At 37.9% G+C, this 14,784-nt stretch overlaps 1 protein-coding gene across 1 annotated transcript in view; it reads left to right on the top strand.

Moving 5' to 3' along the window:
• The window catches only part of amacr (alpha-methylacyl-CoA racemase), a gene marked incomplete at its 3' end in the record, with an annotated part of 22,814 nt that extends 21,571 nt beyond the window's left edge, over positions 1–1,243 (top strand). The window contains exon 6 of the mRNA XM_079256746.1: positions 834–1,243. Within this exon, the coding sequence (XP_079112872.1) occupies positions 834–1,243 (410 nt within the window). The remainder of the gene's footprint in view (positions 1–833) is intronic.
• Between the last annotated feature and the right edge of the window lie 13,541 nt (positions 1,244–14,784).

Here is a 14,784-nt window from a genome sequence, read left to right as displayed (position 1 = left end):
AGTGTACTTAAGACAACTTCATTCACAAGTTTTACAAAATTAAGTTGAGCCTCACATTGTCATCAGATGTTAAAAGGATCATTTGGTTAGTGATTCAGTATGTCTATTGATTTCCACATTGCTGACTGACAGTGATCCTGTACATCTTTGTTTCTAAATGCAGTCATTTCTGTATTATCTCTATTTAACTGGAGAAAATTCTGACACATCCACATTCAGATGTGACTAAGACAAGCACTTAAGCTTTGTATGTGACCACAGTCACCTGCCAAGGCAGTGATATAGGGATAAGTGTCATCAGCGTAATTATGGTAATAAAATTATCTTTGCTTCCCTGATTTGAGCAAGCAGGAATGTGTAAGAAAAAGAAAAGACAAGTAAAATCTGCTGGTGCAACCACAGCATACATACTCACAAAAAGGTGCAAAAGCAACCGTAAAAAAAAAAAAGCCCCAAAAAACCTCTTACTGCCGTAAATCTGATATTTAGAATTGAAAATATTTTGTGACAGATTTTTTTATAAACGTACATAATATGTATCGTTATCACATCTACAATTAAAAAAAAAATGTGTAGGGAACATTCATTATATATTCAGTTTTGTATTATGTAAATATTAAAGAGCGTGTACTGTGCAGGATAATTGGGCTGAAGTACAAGCAATCAAAGGGAAAAACTGAAACAAGCATCTCTTTAGATATTAATAAAGTTCTGTCTGTTGAGATAAAAGCATTACTGACTGCTGCTTTATGATGCTGGGCTGTACATCTTTTCACTGTTGACACGTTTGTTTCTTCATAGCGTTACATCAGACTTTGTTTCTTATTTGCCAGGCTTGGATTTGGATGCTGGAGAGTTGCCTCCTCAGATGAGCTTTAGTGACTGGCCAGAGCTGAGAAGGATCTTCACACAACTATTTGCCTCAAAGACTCAGGCGGACTGGTCAAAGATTTTTGATGGCACCGATGCCTGTGTGACACCTGTGTTGTCTTTTGAACAGGTGAGCTCTCACCCCCACAACCAAGAAAGGGGCTCTTTCATGAAAGACTCCAGCGGGGAAGAGTGCCCCCGGCCAGCCCCGGTTCTGTCTCGGACTCCTGCGGAGCCATGCCTCACTTCCGACCCCGCTGTAGGGGAACACACAGTTGAGGTCCTGGAGGAGTTTGGCTTTACTAAAGCAGAGATAGAAAAGATGTTAGCAGCAGGTGTTTTAGAGTGTAGTACTGTGAAGGCAAAGCTGTAAAAAGGAAGAGGCATTTTAAGGAAAATCAAAACAAAGTCTCATTGACAAATGTGTTTGGTTTGGAAAAATTCAATGAACATTTGAGTGATTTACATGAAGATTTACCATTCAAATAATTTCTTATTGGTATAAGAGTCTTAATTAAAAGTGAGATTAAGGCTTTGTTTTGTTCTTGGGGTAGAAACCAGATTCATTTTTGTCTAAATTAGACAGTTAAAGACCTGACTGCACTGTCAGGATCCATGGATGCGTTTTGGATTCACCAGTAGAAAATATTTTAACAGCTGTGCCTCTATTTTCAGTGCCTCTCCTGCCCTCTGAGTGTCTGTGAAAAGTTTTGGGGAGCAGAAGTACTTTTTTAATGACTGTCCTCATGAGTTGTAAATTACATAGTGCATGGTCAAAATATGCCACAAGCAATTTGTGTGCACAGCCTGAAGCCTCACCAAGCAGCTTTAAAATGAGCTGTGTAGTGCTTTTAAATTTCACTCACAGCTTTGTTGGGTTTCATTGTCCAATTAAAAAAAAACATTCCAGAGGCCGGAGATGGTACACGAGTAAGTTCAATTCTTGTAACAGTGGATTGTATTGAGAAGAGGCTGTTCAGTCTTTTTTCCGAGTTTCACATCTCTTGTAGAAAGCTGGAAAGCAAGGACTTGAATGGAGTAACAAAAATCATCCTTTCTGTTCGTATAATAAATTAAAACATATTAATCCATGCTTGTTTCCCATCTGGGTTGTTTATAGTGCTTAATGATATTGCATCTTGGAAGCATTAACAATATATACACGCAATAAGAATCCATCTCCCCATTGATCGTTTATCTCTACCTATTCTAATGCAGTCTGACATTCGACAACTATGCTAACAAATCATTTCTCAATTTCCTATAATAGCAGGATTTCAATTGCTTGTGTTTGAAATGTCCAGGCAAAATCATTTTATTCAATTAAAACTTTTTGTACCTTTTACTTTTTCCTTTTTAACGTTTTACAATACAGTCATCAATATATAGTAAAAAAATGATGATACCGTAATCATTACTTCTGACTGTGTATGTGGACTGATTATTTTGAAGCAACAGCTTCAGTCACTATTAGTATTTTTCAGATGCAGCAAAAGTTTTCATTTGATTCCATAGTTTGACAGCAGAAACCTGACCTGAAGCTAACCTGAATTTGGCCGCGCAACAACTCTGTAGGTGGTCCCAGAGAATAGACTCTCTGTGACCCCTTCTTTCTTTCTTTTTGAAGAACCACACAGAAATTTTGATGTATTGTAAGAAAGAAAAAGTATGAGTTTGCCATAAATTCAGTCAGACAAAAAGATTGCACTCTTCGTTAGTTTAGTTTATTTATTTTGAACAATGAAAGAAAAAAGGAAAAGAAAAATATGCATACATACCCATACATACATACATGCATACATACTGTATGTACATACACACACGTATATACATACAAATTAAGAAAATAATAATCACAAATATTAATATTAATTGACTACCATATTAATGATACTTTCACTGCCCACATGCTCTGGAGGTTGAAAATGACTCATTTTGTTTATTTTTTTCATGAGAAACCAAAATTAAATAAAAAATAATTTTGAATAAGATGGGAGAGGAATATGAAATTCTTAAAAAAAGAAGATCTTTTGTTTTCAGGTTTGCATTGTGGTTTTGCAACTCGTATGCATGTGAACATTTATTAGTGCACAACAGATCATTAACAGAGTTATGGCCAAAAATATGCTGCTGCTGCTGCTGTATGCGCCACTGACCCTGAAACATCAAATGAAGCGACAGAAAGTTTATTTTAACAACAACAAAATTACAACCAAAAACAAGGAATGCTGCTGTCCAGCAGTGCTGAAAGAAATGCAGCAGACCACCTGCCATGTTTGGAAAATTAAATGTATTATGAACAGCAAATGTTGTTTGTTTAATTTAAGAAACATCAAACAAGAGCAAAATTTATTGTTTTATTGTTTTTCTCTTTTCAAACTTTTCTCTTATACTAAAAAAAAATCCCTTCTTCCTCTCGAATTTATCGTTCTTCCTTTCAAAACTCTGTCCTCTTCTCGAGTTTAGTGTTGCAGGTTCAAATCTGTTGTGTTCAAGCTTGGTCTTTTTCCATCACACTCAAACATTCTTTGTGCTTTTAAAGCTTGTTCTCTTGCATATCTTTTTCCTCTCTCTGTTGCTGAACGAGCTGTCTGTCATATGTTCTCCCCCCAATGGAATACTATAGAGATGCTGACTGCCTTCTTCAGGGTGTACTTGTTTTACCATGTTATTTTATGCCACCTAAATCTGCTTATTTTAATCAGTTTATGCTTTTCCTCTTTACCTTTAAAAATAGACACTTAATTGTCAGTAATGCTATAACTCATATTGCCTGTGGTAAATCTATTTGATCAGCTACTGATTCAGCTGAGATGACTTCACGAGTGCACATAAAGTGGAGACTGTCAAGAAATACTTGTATTTTGTGAGAGAAAACCAAAAGTTGAAATGTTTTATTGAGATGTTATGGTAATGCATTTCCTTTAATCAACACTATGAGTAGTACACTGTGATGCTTATGCTACATATTTAACTAAAGGAATGATGATCATATCCATTTGCATGTTAGTTTATCATAGGTTAATTATATAATACCGTTAAAGCAGAATGTTTGTCTCAGTTTATGATTTCTGTACCTTTATTCTTAGCATGCTGTACGTTTGGTTAGGTGCAATTAATTTTTAAATGAGTAAGTCAGCAAGTCACTTTTTTTTTTTTTTTTTTTCATAAATCAAAAGAAAAGCATGATGCTTACATGGGATGTCTGGTTTAGATTGTCGTATTTACTTGCAATCCCGCGGTGCTTACTACAGATTTCCTGAATGCACTGTGTAGGAAAGAACATCATTGATTAATTATACCTGGAATATACTGTTCATCTGCCAAAAGCGTGCCAAGGTGTGTGATATCCATACAGCAAAGGTTGGTAGTCTCAACAGCATAAGCTCAAGAGTGCTCGAGACTTTAAACCCCAGCAGTGTGTAATAGTAATATACCATTATCTCTTTACCTAATTCCTGTCTGTGGTAGGTTTCTTTGGTGAGGAAAATCTTTTACCTTGTTCCTGTACTAAACAAAGTCAAGCTCCTCAATTCCAGAATAAGGAAGCAGCCGATATTCATAACATGACAACCCACATAACAGACCTCTAATCTTAACCCTAATTACAGTACGTGGACGTGTCAGCATTACGTGTGTCTGTTCTGGACATGCCTGTTCTCCAGTACAGTTTCAGACACTTCTGAGTCAGAGTGAAGTGGACATATGTGTGGCACCAGCAGGAGTTCTCTGATGAATCTGTTAGTAATAGATGACGGTAAAAACCTTTTTTTTTTTTCGGCCAGAGGAGCATGTTGATTACAATACTACCAACTGTTCTGTTGATTCATTGTAAAACTTCATATGAGTTTTTTTGTACAACTTTTATAATCTTTGCAACTTTGCAAGATTTCCCCATTGGGGCTTATTAATGCTCTCCTTGAATAATCCTCACTTTTTTTTGTCTCTGGGGAAGCCCTGATATATATATAAATCCATGACATAGTAAAAGAAGCTGCAAGTGATGTGTCCCTGGAAACAATTCCTTTGGATGTGTATGGAATTATAACTAAATGCTTAATAAAGGTTGTAAATTTAAAGTAAAGTAAAATAATTCCTGTAAACCTGGGATGGACCTGTCCAGGGTGTACCCTGCTTATCACCCAGTGTTTCCTGAGATACGCTCCCTGTAACCCTTAATTGGACTAAGTGGCTGACAAAAATCCTGAAAGCTTGAAATATAATTTAACATTTTAAGTCTAAACTTTTGCAGCTTTAATAAGCTGAGTTCCCAAAGGGATGAAAGATAATGCATTAGAAAAAGCCTAACTTCAACCTTAAAAGGTTTACAAATGACTTATGGGGGCAATAACAGATTGTTGTCACTTTCTATTTGTTTGTTCATTATGATTCATTTATATTTATATAATTTATTAAGCTAATCTTATCAGGCAGTTCCATGTCTTCCATACAGCTTCATAGTGCAGCTGAAGATTTAATAATGTAGAAATTATTCATTTCTGGGGGTTTTGTGACTAAATGACATCCAGTATCTGCAAATAGCATTTTGTTTTTGCTCTTTTTTTTTAATCAGGTGTATGAAAATTGAGTTTTTAAATGCAAATGTTACACTAAAGATATTTCAAATCTGTGGAAACAAGCTGCAGGTCAACCCTGAAATGACATTAGACAAACTTATAGCTGAAGTGAAATTCAAATGACTTTATGGCTCATCAGTGAGCCTGTGGATTTCATATAATAGGATACAGTGAAGATTATAGGTTTATTCCCCTGCGCTTGTTGCGACAAGACAATTTGTTTCAAGTTTGTACGAGGCTGGCATCAAGAATTTCATGACAGGGAGCTGCCTCATTAGAAATCAGGAATGCAGCCCAGAAAATGTGAAACTTTTCTTCATCTGGTGGACTTTGAATAACTGTATAAATGAGAATGATGGCACATATTGATTGAACAGAGCTCTGCAAGAGCTGAAAAATGTCCCTCCATTTAAAACTCAGACATGAAAAAGAAAAGGACAAGTCTTGCTTGCCACTGTTTGCGGACAAGCCACGGAGAGCCTTTTGGTTATCTTTACCAAGAATGCAAGATGTATCTTTCTTTGAGACGAAAGAATGGAATTTCAGGTGCTCGGATCAGAAGAAATGGAATGTGGAAAAACTCAGCAGATGTACTACTTTTCAGGGACGCTGTGGCCATTAGAGCAAATATCTGCTGGAAACAAGGGAAGCACATCTGGATGTGAACTGATTTAACCTCTAGTCCCTGGTGACATGTACATACTTCATATTCCAAGCATGATCGTGAGTTATCTTCTTGTAACTAAGCAACCTGTGTGCAACAGTGGTCATTATTGGCTCTGACGGCAGCATCTTTCTCGTTTCCCTCTGACATTGTTCTCACATGTTGACTTTCTTCAACCGGCCATATTTCGCTGGTTACACAGACAATTATGTATTCCGTTGCACTACAAGAGCTAGGAAGTATGTGAGGAATGTATGTGGCGTGATTCTGAACATCTGACTTTCCCCATCCAAGGCCAAACACAGGACAACCAAACATTAGCACGAGTTCAAACTTTTAATGCCATAAAAGAGAATGGACATGGCTTAGACTGTAAGGTGAAGTTATGTTAAAAGAAACTAATGCCATGATTGGTTTTATCACATAGTAGGACAAGAAATCCTTGCTCCAGCTCTTTTTCTGATTAAGACCACCACACTGGCTATCTTTCTTAATGAAAGGGTTGCGACTGCATGGGTCATTCAGTTTGAAGCATGGTGTCTCACTACTGAAGCTCTGTAGTTCTGACTGATTAAATGCTTTTTTGAGAGTAGTCTGTATTCAAGCATGCACACAAAAAAATATCTTGTACCTCATAGCAACAAGAAAGGTATCAATTCTTTCACAATATACATCAGAAAACATGCAAAAGAAAAACTCCCCACGTTTAGTTTCTGTTTGCAGACTCTCATCCTTGTAGCACTCTATTTTGTCCTGAATAGTTCTCAATTGTTCTATCATTTAATTAATCTTTTAAAGCCATAAATATATGGAAAATTAAGATATCTCCAACAGATTTTGAAACTTTTTTTTTTTTTTTTTAAGAGGACTGAAAAATATTAAATCAATATAAATCACTTAAATAGCACCATTGAGTTATTTATTCCTACCGTAACAGTATGATGACAGAAAGTTACGGGCACAGTTTGCCTTCTAGGTGGGAGCACATGGATGTGCATGTGCGCTATTTATCAGTGTAGCCTTACATGTGATGTGAGTGCATATGTTTGTCAGCAGGTGATGTCTCATGTTTCTGTTATCTGTGAGGTTTTTCTGAGCACAGTACCATTCAAAGAAAAGGAAAAAGAAAAAAAAAAAAAAAACCTTTTGCCTTTGAATCCCCACCACCACTACTCCCCTCGCTCCCTAACTTCTGCCTCCTCTCTGTTTCCTGATCAGATCCCCTCCCTCATGGATCACATGCATCATCACTTGATGAGCTTCGACAGTCAACTACAAAAGAGCTCATGAATTTATGGAAAGATGTTTTTGAGAAATTCATAAGCACTGCAATGCAAACTTGACCGTACAATCACGCACTAATTTGTGAAATGGATGCGCCACATGCAAACTACAAATGTTTAAACATATCTATATATTAAAGGCTTAGCTCAAGGCAATGCAGAAATAAGGTTTTCATCTGTGAGATCAGCGGAAAGGTGCAACAAAGAAACATCTTCCTAGAAAATACAGACGATTTCCAAACCCGAGGTGCTGGACCCGACCACACCAGGGCTTATAACGCTGGCTACCCACCAGAGATGATGCACTCAAAAAGCAGAATCCCAAAGAATAAATTAGATGTTTTCCACTTAACCATCCAAGGTCTACACTTAGTGGTAGGGTATTAAGATGATACACCCACACTGGGTTGAGATTGTGCAAAAATGGGAATACGTGAGATGTGGGTTTTAAAAACCGATCCTTAATGGACAATAGGTCTATGAGCAGACACCAAGAATCAAAACAAGACTCAATTACCATCACAGTGCATCTAAGCCAGAGTTTCAGATGGGAGGAGTTGGACTGCAGTGTGCCATGATAGGATGCTGGCTAAAGGACCTAAGAGCACTCAATGAACCTCTAGCAGCACAAAGAACCAGCTGGGGAAGAGCCTGCTTTGAAGGAGGTCATGGAAAAGCACTGAAGTGCCTTTCCTTAGTATGTAGAGAATCCAAGCAGCTCTTATCAAGGCTGCTACTCAGAATAAGGAGATAAACCCTTTAAGGAAAAAAAGGCAAGGAAATAGGCTGATGTAGCCTGGATGCACAAGAATTCATTCATTCATTTGTTTTCTATTCCACTTGGTCCAGTTTAGGGTCACAAGGAAACCTAGCGAGTGAGAGGCAGGTACACCATGGACAGGTTGCCAGTCCATCCCAGGGCCAATTTACTTTTCATTGTTTTAAAGTTTTTTAGTCTTCTTTTTTATATAGTTCTTTTGTGATTGATATACGATGTGCCAACTTATGTTTTTATTTATTATTTTTGATGGTCAGCACTTAGGCAGTTGTTTTTAATGTACTATTTATATATTTAAATAAATCATTTGATAAGGTGGAAGTTAAAATATCAGTGGTAAGTGGTGTTTTCATGTTCAAACCAGGATGGAGAAATATATTGTACTCCCAAATGCTTCTTTTACTGCACAGCCCAAGGTTGTTTAGTTTGGCCTTGTGGATGTGGAGCAGATGCTCACCAGCTTTGGTTTAAAAAAAAAAAAGAATAGTTACTTGTTGTCTGGGTCAAAGATGCCCTTTTTGTCTTTTTAATTGTTGTATTAGTCTTCAAACGGATTGTTGGGAGTTTGTTTTTGTTGGTAAGAAATATTAAATATTGTAGCTCTGCAGTGTAAAATCAATAAACCTTCTGATTGTCTCCCAGGGATAAAAATCAAGGAGAACTTGCAGCTCTCTGAGGACAGCAGCATGAGTCCAACCTTTTCAGACAAGTCTTCATTAAACCTCTGTAGCATTCAGTCCTGACATTTATTCGGCCACAGATGGACCCTTTCCTAATTAAAAGGTGGAGGATGCAGTAGTTTGAACTGTCAAGTCATGACCTGTTCTAACATCTGATACCAGGCAACATCCAGCCTGAGAATAACTGGCTAACATGCTATACAATCCTCTGCTGGGCTTCAGATGTGCTCAGACACAGGGACAGAGGATCAGGAAATCACTCTGCTCTGACTTTCTGCACAAAAGTATATGTATGTTTCTTAATATTCTCACAGAATCAGGTCATTTTGTCTGGCCCTGCAAAGGGAAAAAAAGTAGTTCAGAAAGTTTTCTTGATGGTGGATTCTGTAATTCCCCTTAACAAAAACATTTAACCTATATCCAATCATTTTTCTAAAATAACTCTCATGTTTTCATTTTCCTAAGATGAGTCCACATGCATGCCAGCTGCCATATTTGTGCCATTTTTCTTAAAATTACACTGTCTCTGAATGGACAAACAGCTCTGTGGGGGAAGTGAGAGCCATTTGAATTTTAAAACAGAAATCCTGACTTGCTAGAGCGCTATTAGAGATATTTAACACTTCATGATTGATACCAGACTACCGCTGAACTGTCCTTGGGCAAGACACTGAACCCCAAGTTGCCCCCCGATGTGTATGAGTGTGTGTGAATGGGTGACTGCGCCATGTAGTGTATAGCGTTTTCAGTGGTCAGTATGATCGATGTGCGATAAACTGATATCCTGAAATTTATTTATACCCTTTGGTTTAAAAGAGGTCTGACCAATCTGCTGTCATCCATCAGAGCAACCTGGGCTTCTTTGAAAGACACCAGAATAGGTTAACAATAGGAACTTGTCACAAGAAAAAAGAAGCATTATCTACTTAGATTAGAGCTGTACAGGATTATATCCTCTGCCCATTTCCTTTCACCCTCTTTACAAACGACTGCATCTGTCCTTCGCAAACTACCATAATTACACTGTGAACTGACAGTAGTTACAGCCTTTCAAAACTCCACCTGCTCCCTCCACTTTGTCTTGAGTACAAAAAGAATTTATCATTGACAGTAAACAGGCAGCTTCCAGCTCTGAACATCTCTTCTATTTAGTGCAAAACGTCCTCACAAGTTAGCAGTCTCAGGCATTTTTAACTCACTGTAGACAAACCCGGTTCTGACCAGCACTGTACCACTATCATCACTTTGTGATTACCTCGCACGCCTGAACAACACAGCTATCACATGCTTGTGACACTCATCACTTCCTCGGTTCCTCACTTCCATACTGCAAAGTGCTTTTGTCCAGGCACACGTTCAGGACTGCATTGCAAGAAAGACGCAAGAAAGATCCTTCATTTTGAAGCAGTATGTCTATGATCCTGTCCCTCAGTCTGAGGTTGAAGTCACAGTCTTTGCAGGGATTCGGTGTAAATGTCCATTTGAGCTTCAGACCTCAAACTGATACAGAAAAATATTTTATCTCCTTTTAACTTTAGCCAACATATGTTGTTTTTTATTTATAGTAAATATATCATAAGCTATACTTTGTGTATGTGTGTGTGCAGAGTAGACAACATCCTTACTGTCAGGATAAATTATTTCCCCCTGGAGCCAATTACTTAGAAATTAGATTGTTTTGATACTGACGCCAGATTTTTTATCTATTCTTAATTTCTGAATTAAATTATTTATGAAAGCAATGAAATGGATCGTGGTAATTTTAACCCAGAAGTCTGAATAATTTCATAACTGTCACTGTGATGTGATTGAGTGCTTGAACTGATGATTTTTGTTATGCAGCCTGACATATTGTCAGGTCTGAGGGATGAATAGACAAATAACATGAGTTGCAATTCAAATAAGGCAATGCCACTGTGTTGCTGTATTTTTTTCGAGCAGCATTGATATGATGATGACCTTTCACAGCTTAAAGGAACGGACACAGCTGCCTTTGGAGCTGAAATGGAAGTGAAAAACAAATAAAAAGAGAAAAATGAGATCACAGAGGGCTCACGGGGAATCTACTCTGAGAACAGATTTAGCAATGTTATTGGAAAACAGGCTTTAAAGTGGAACTATTATGTGCATTTCAGGCTAATTTATTTTTATTTCTGAGACTATTACGACCCGTTATGAGGGTTGGTTCAACAAAGTACAGCGGACACCATGGATGCAAAAGGAAGGCATTTTATTTTATACCCCTGGGTTGCCGACACAATGTAGCTAAGCATGTAGCAACATGCTAGTTGGTTGTTGAACAGACAAAAAAAGGACTGCAAATGCACACTCTAAATACATGGTTGATGCAGCTGTTCCCATGAATGGAATAGGGAGGTCTGATGAACCCAACCCAGGGCATTCCAAAAATCCAACCAGGGTAAGACCACAAGAAAACAAACAAAACAGAAATCTGAATCCCAAATCAGTTCACAATAAAGTTCACCACAGACATAGGTCTCAAAGGAATCCCATAAAAGTAAACATCACGCAAAATATCCAACACAAAACGCAAGTTGAGGGGACAACCACCAGAAACAGACAGTTGCTTCCCCCTCCAGTCGAAGTGCAGCAGTGTCCTTTTATTTCCTGGCTTGCTCCCGGAATGGCATTCTGTGAACCAACAAGAAGAGGGGCCGTCGAAGGCGTGTCCACAGTAACCACTCCTGGATCAGGGGGGCAGAGCTTGCACTTTCATTCAGAATGGAGATCAGGTGTGGTTCTTTCACAGGTGCTCGTAACAGAGACCAGATGGTCTGGGATTGATCGAGTTATTGTCACAAATCGCTTTATTTACTTCAGACCGACCCTCTCCGTAGGCTGTCAGATCAGCCTGTGGGCAAAACGAGTGCATTGAGACTCTTCCGCATTAAGCCCCGCCTCCCGCCACCGCGCTACATCGGGAGCGCGCACCGCACCTGCTTTCGCCGTCATTGTAACATCTCATAAACATAAGGATTAGGCTAATATGACCTCAATAAAAAAACAAAAAACAAAACACAATGTCAACACATAGCATACAGCCCTACATGTTGGAACCTGAATCAGACCCTGAAAACAAAGTGGAAAACAGCAACCCACAGCAACGAATGCAGCAGGATGTCTCTCTTTGGTAAACTCACCAGCCATCGTTGCAAATAACTTTATCCGACGTTTTCCACCCACCTGATGTATTTGTACATGCCCTTGTTAACCAGTAGAAGGTAACCAATCAGCAAACCTTATCCCCCGGGACGTCACAAGGATTTCCAAGTAGAAAAAACTCTCTAAAACGACGCATTTTTTGTCGCCATGGAAATCGAACGGCGAGCGTGCTGGAACTCAAACTCAAACTCAAACATGCGTTTAGGTGATAAAAAACAGTGCCGTTCACATGTCTGATGAGGATTCAACACTGTAGAAAGCTCAGAAAACTCCAAATACCATAATAGCACCCCTTTAAGAATTTTAGCCACTCTGTCTGCATGACTCATTGACATGACAAAAATCCATAACCGTATGTTAATTTCCTTTTAATGTGCTCAAAATGTTCCCTTTGCTGATCAGGAGTTGTGTTAAATGTTTAACATAAGTATATAATCTTTAACACAATTATACTGACCCAAAACCTACGAATTTTTAAATCAATATTTAAAATAGAAAAGAAAAACAGTAAAAATGCCACTACGTAGTTAAGAATGATACATCCAGAACATTTGCTTTTCATTCAGACAGTTCTTCAGCCCAGTTCATCTGAGATAATTAGAAAGAGAAAACTTTACAGACAGCCCTTACTATCTCTGATAACAAACAAACACAAAAAACCCATTTATTGTATCTGCACACAGAAACTTTCTGCCTTGGAAAGAGCCTTGCCTCAGCTGTCTGCGCTGCTGTACACAAACTTTATCTAATCATGCGTGGAGACAATTTTGGCATCAGTGTTGTGGGTAACTGACCACTCACCCAGTTCTGGGTCTAAACTACATAATTGCATGTTATAGCGTTGTGGAAACATTTGGTTTGTTATTAGGTTGATGCAGCTTTTCTTTGTTCGCCATTGTGGGATGAAGTGTGACGCTTTCTGCTATCGGCTAGAAAACATGGGCATGCTAAACTGACTTCTAAACTTTAGGAAACCTGACAGAAAAGCATATAGGAAAAATAGAAATGCTCTTGTAACATCTGATTTGAGGTATATTGTGTAGAAATGCATTATCTCTACTTAGGAGTCATTAACATATCTATTAAGCTTTAAAAAATTATGAAACGCAAAATAAGTTTGTAAAATAGCTGGTTACAGCTATCTGGAGCTAACTTTATGTGGGGTTGTTGCTGCTGTTATGCCGCAGCCAGACAGCATGTGGCAAATACATTAAGTTATGTTATGCAGCCACTGTGTGAAGGACCAGAAAACTCCTCAATGTCCTTCACAAAAATACAACAAAACTATTAAAGGCCATATTACTGTATATTTGTGCCAGTTGGAATGACATTTTAAATTGTTTTACTTGTTCTTATTAATATAATGAAGTCATTATTTTATTTTTATTTTGTGATATTTAATTCTGGGTAGAACTTTGGAGATGCTCTGTTTATATATATATATATATATGTATATATATATATATATATATATATATATATATATGTATGTGTGTGTGTGTGTGTGTGTGTGTGTGTGTGTGTGTGTGTATATGTATGTATACGCAGGTATATGTGTTACCCGGGTTCAACATACCCAGGATATTATGTGGCTCCACCATTATTCAATCAAACAATGACAGTTTATTATATAGCACTTTTTATGCAAAAGCATAACAACTTGCTGTGAATAAAAGTAAAAAGCAAATATTGATTAAAAAAAAAAAAAAAAAAAAACCTTTCTACAAAATGTAGAACTGACTCACAAATAACATCATATTTCCTGCCTCTAAGCTGTACAGGCTTAGCTTATGATTCCTTTTACTTAATGTTTCTTATTATTCACAGAAATGTTTCTGCTCCCCATCTCCCCATCGTCCTGGCAACGGAAGTTTCACTCACCTAATCAGCTTTTTACCAGCTGAAAATGACCGGGTTTTCTCTTTCTGTTCTGTGTTCAAATTAGTCATGGTTTTATTGTATTCATTGGTGCGATAAAGCTCCTGTTCTGTTTTTAAATATCCCCCCCTTCTGTTTTTACTTTCTGTTTTGTGTTCACCGAATCTGTTCCCTTGGTTGGTGTCTTATTTCAGTAGTTGTGTGCCAGTGTTTTGTTTCATCTTCCTGGCCTTATTGGTTTCACCTGACTTGTTACACTATTAGATGTTGATGTGTGCACACAGACTACACTTTCTGTGCCTTATTTGCCTGTTTGCATCTGTTCAGCATACTCAGAGTCAAACATAAAGCTATGTCCATTTTTCCAATGTTCTGAAGCTGTATGATAAATCATGTTGGGTTTATGCACATTTAAATGTATAAAACCTCAAGAAATGGTAGCGTAACCACAACAAATTGTTAGTTTCTTTGCTTTTTAGTTTTCCATGGCACATGCTTGTTGAATCAGTGTTTTATTCACACTATTACATACAGACTCACATGATCGGCTTCAGGGAATTTGCTTCTTTGGATACGAAAAAGGGGGAAGACCCACTTCTTTCTCTCCTCCCTCTTCATTCAGTGTACCATGTTTAGTCCACTTAGGAGACTTCTACTTGTGAAGTAATGTAGCATAACTCTTGGACTTATTGCTCAGCTATGCAATAAGGAAGAGGATTAGCCGAGCATTACTTCAGGGATTTGGCATTTGGCCATTTATCCATCACCTGGCTGACTGCGAGAGACCATACTCTCCCTCTTTGATTGTTTCTGGCTAAATTTAACTCCCCTTCTTATTCTCCCTTTTTCCTTTTAGCCCCTTCTCTAAACT

Source organism: Telmatherina bonti, assembly GCF_933228915.1.
Source record: "Telmatherina bonti genome assembly, chromosome: 17".
Lineage (NCBI taxonomy): Eukaryota > Metazoa > Chordata > Actinopteri > Atheriniformes > Telmatherinidae > Telmatherina > Telmatherina bonti.
The sequence above is the reverse complement of the archived record's forward strand: the minus strand, read 5'-3'. Positions and strand labels throughout refer to the sequence as shown.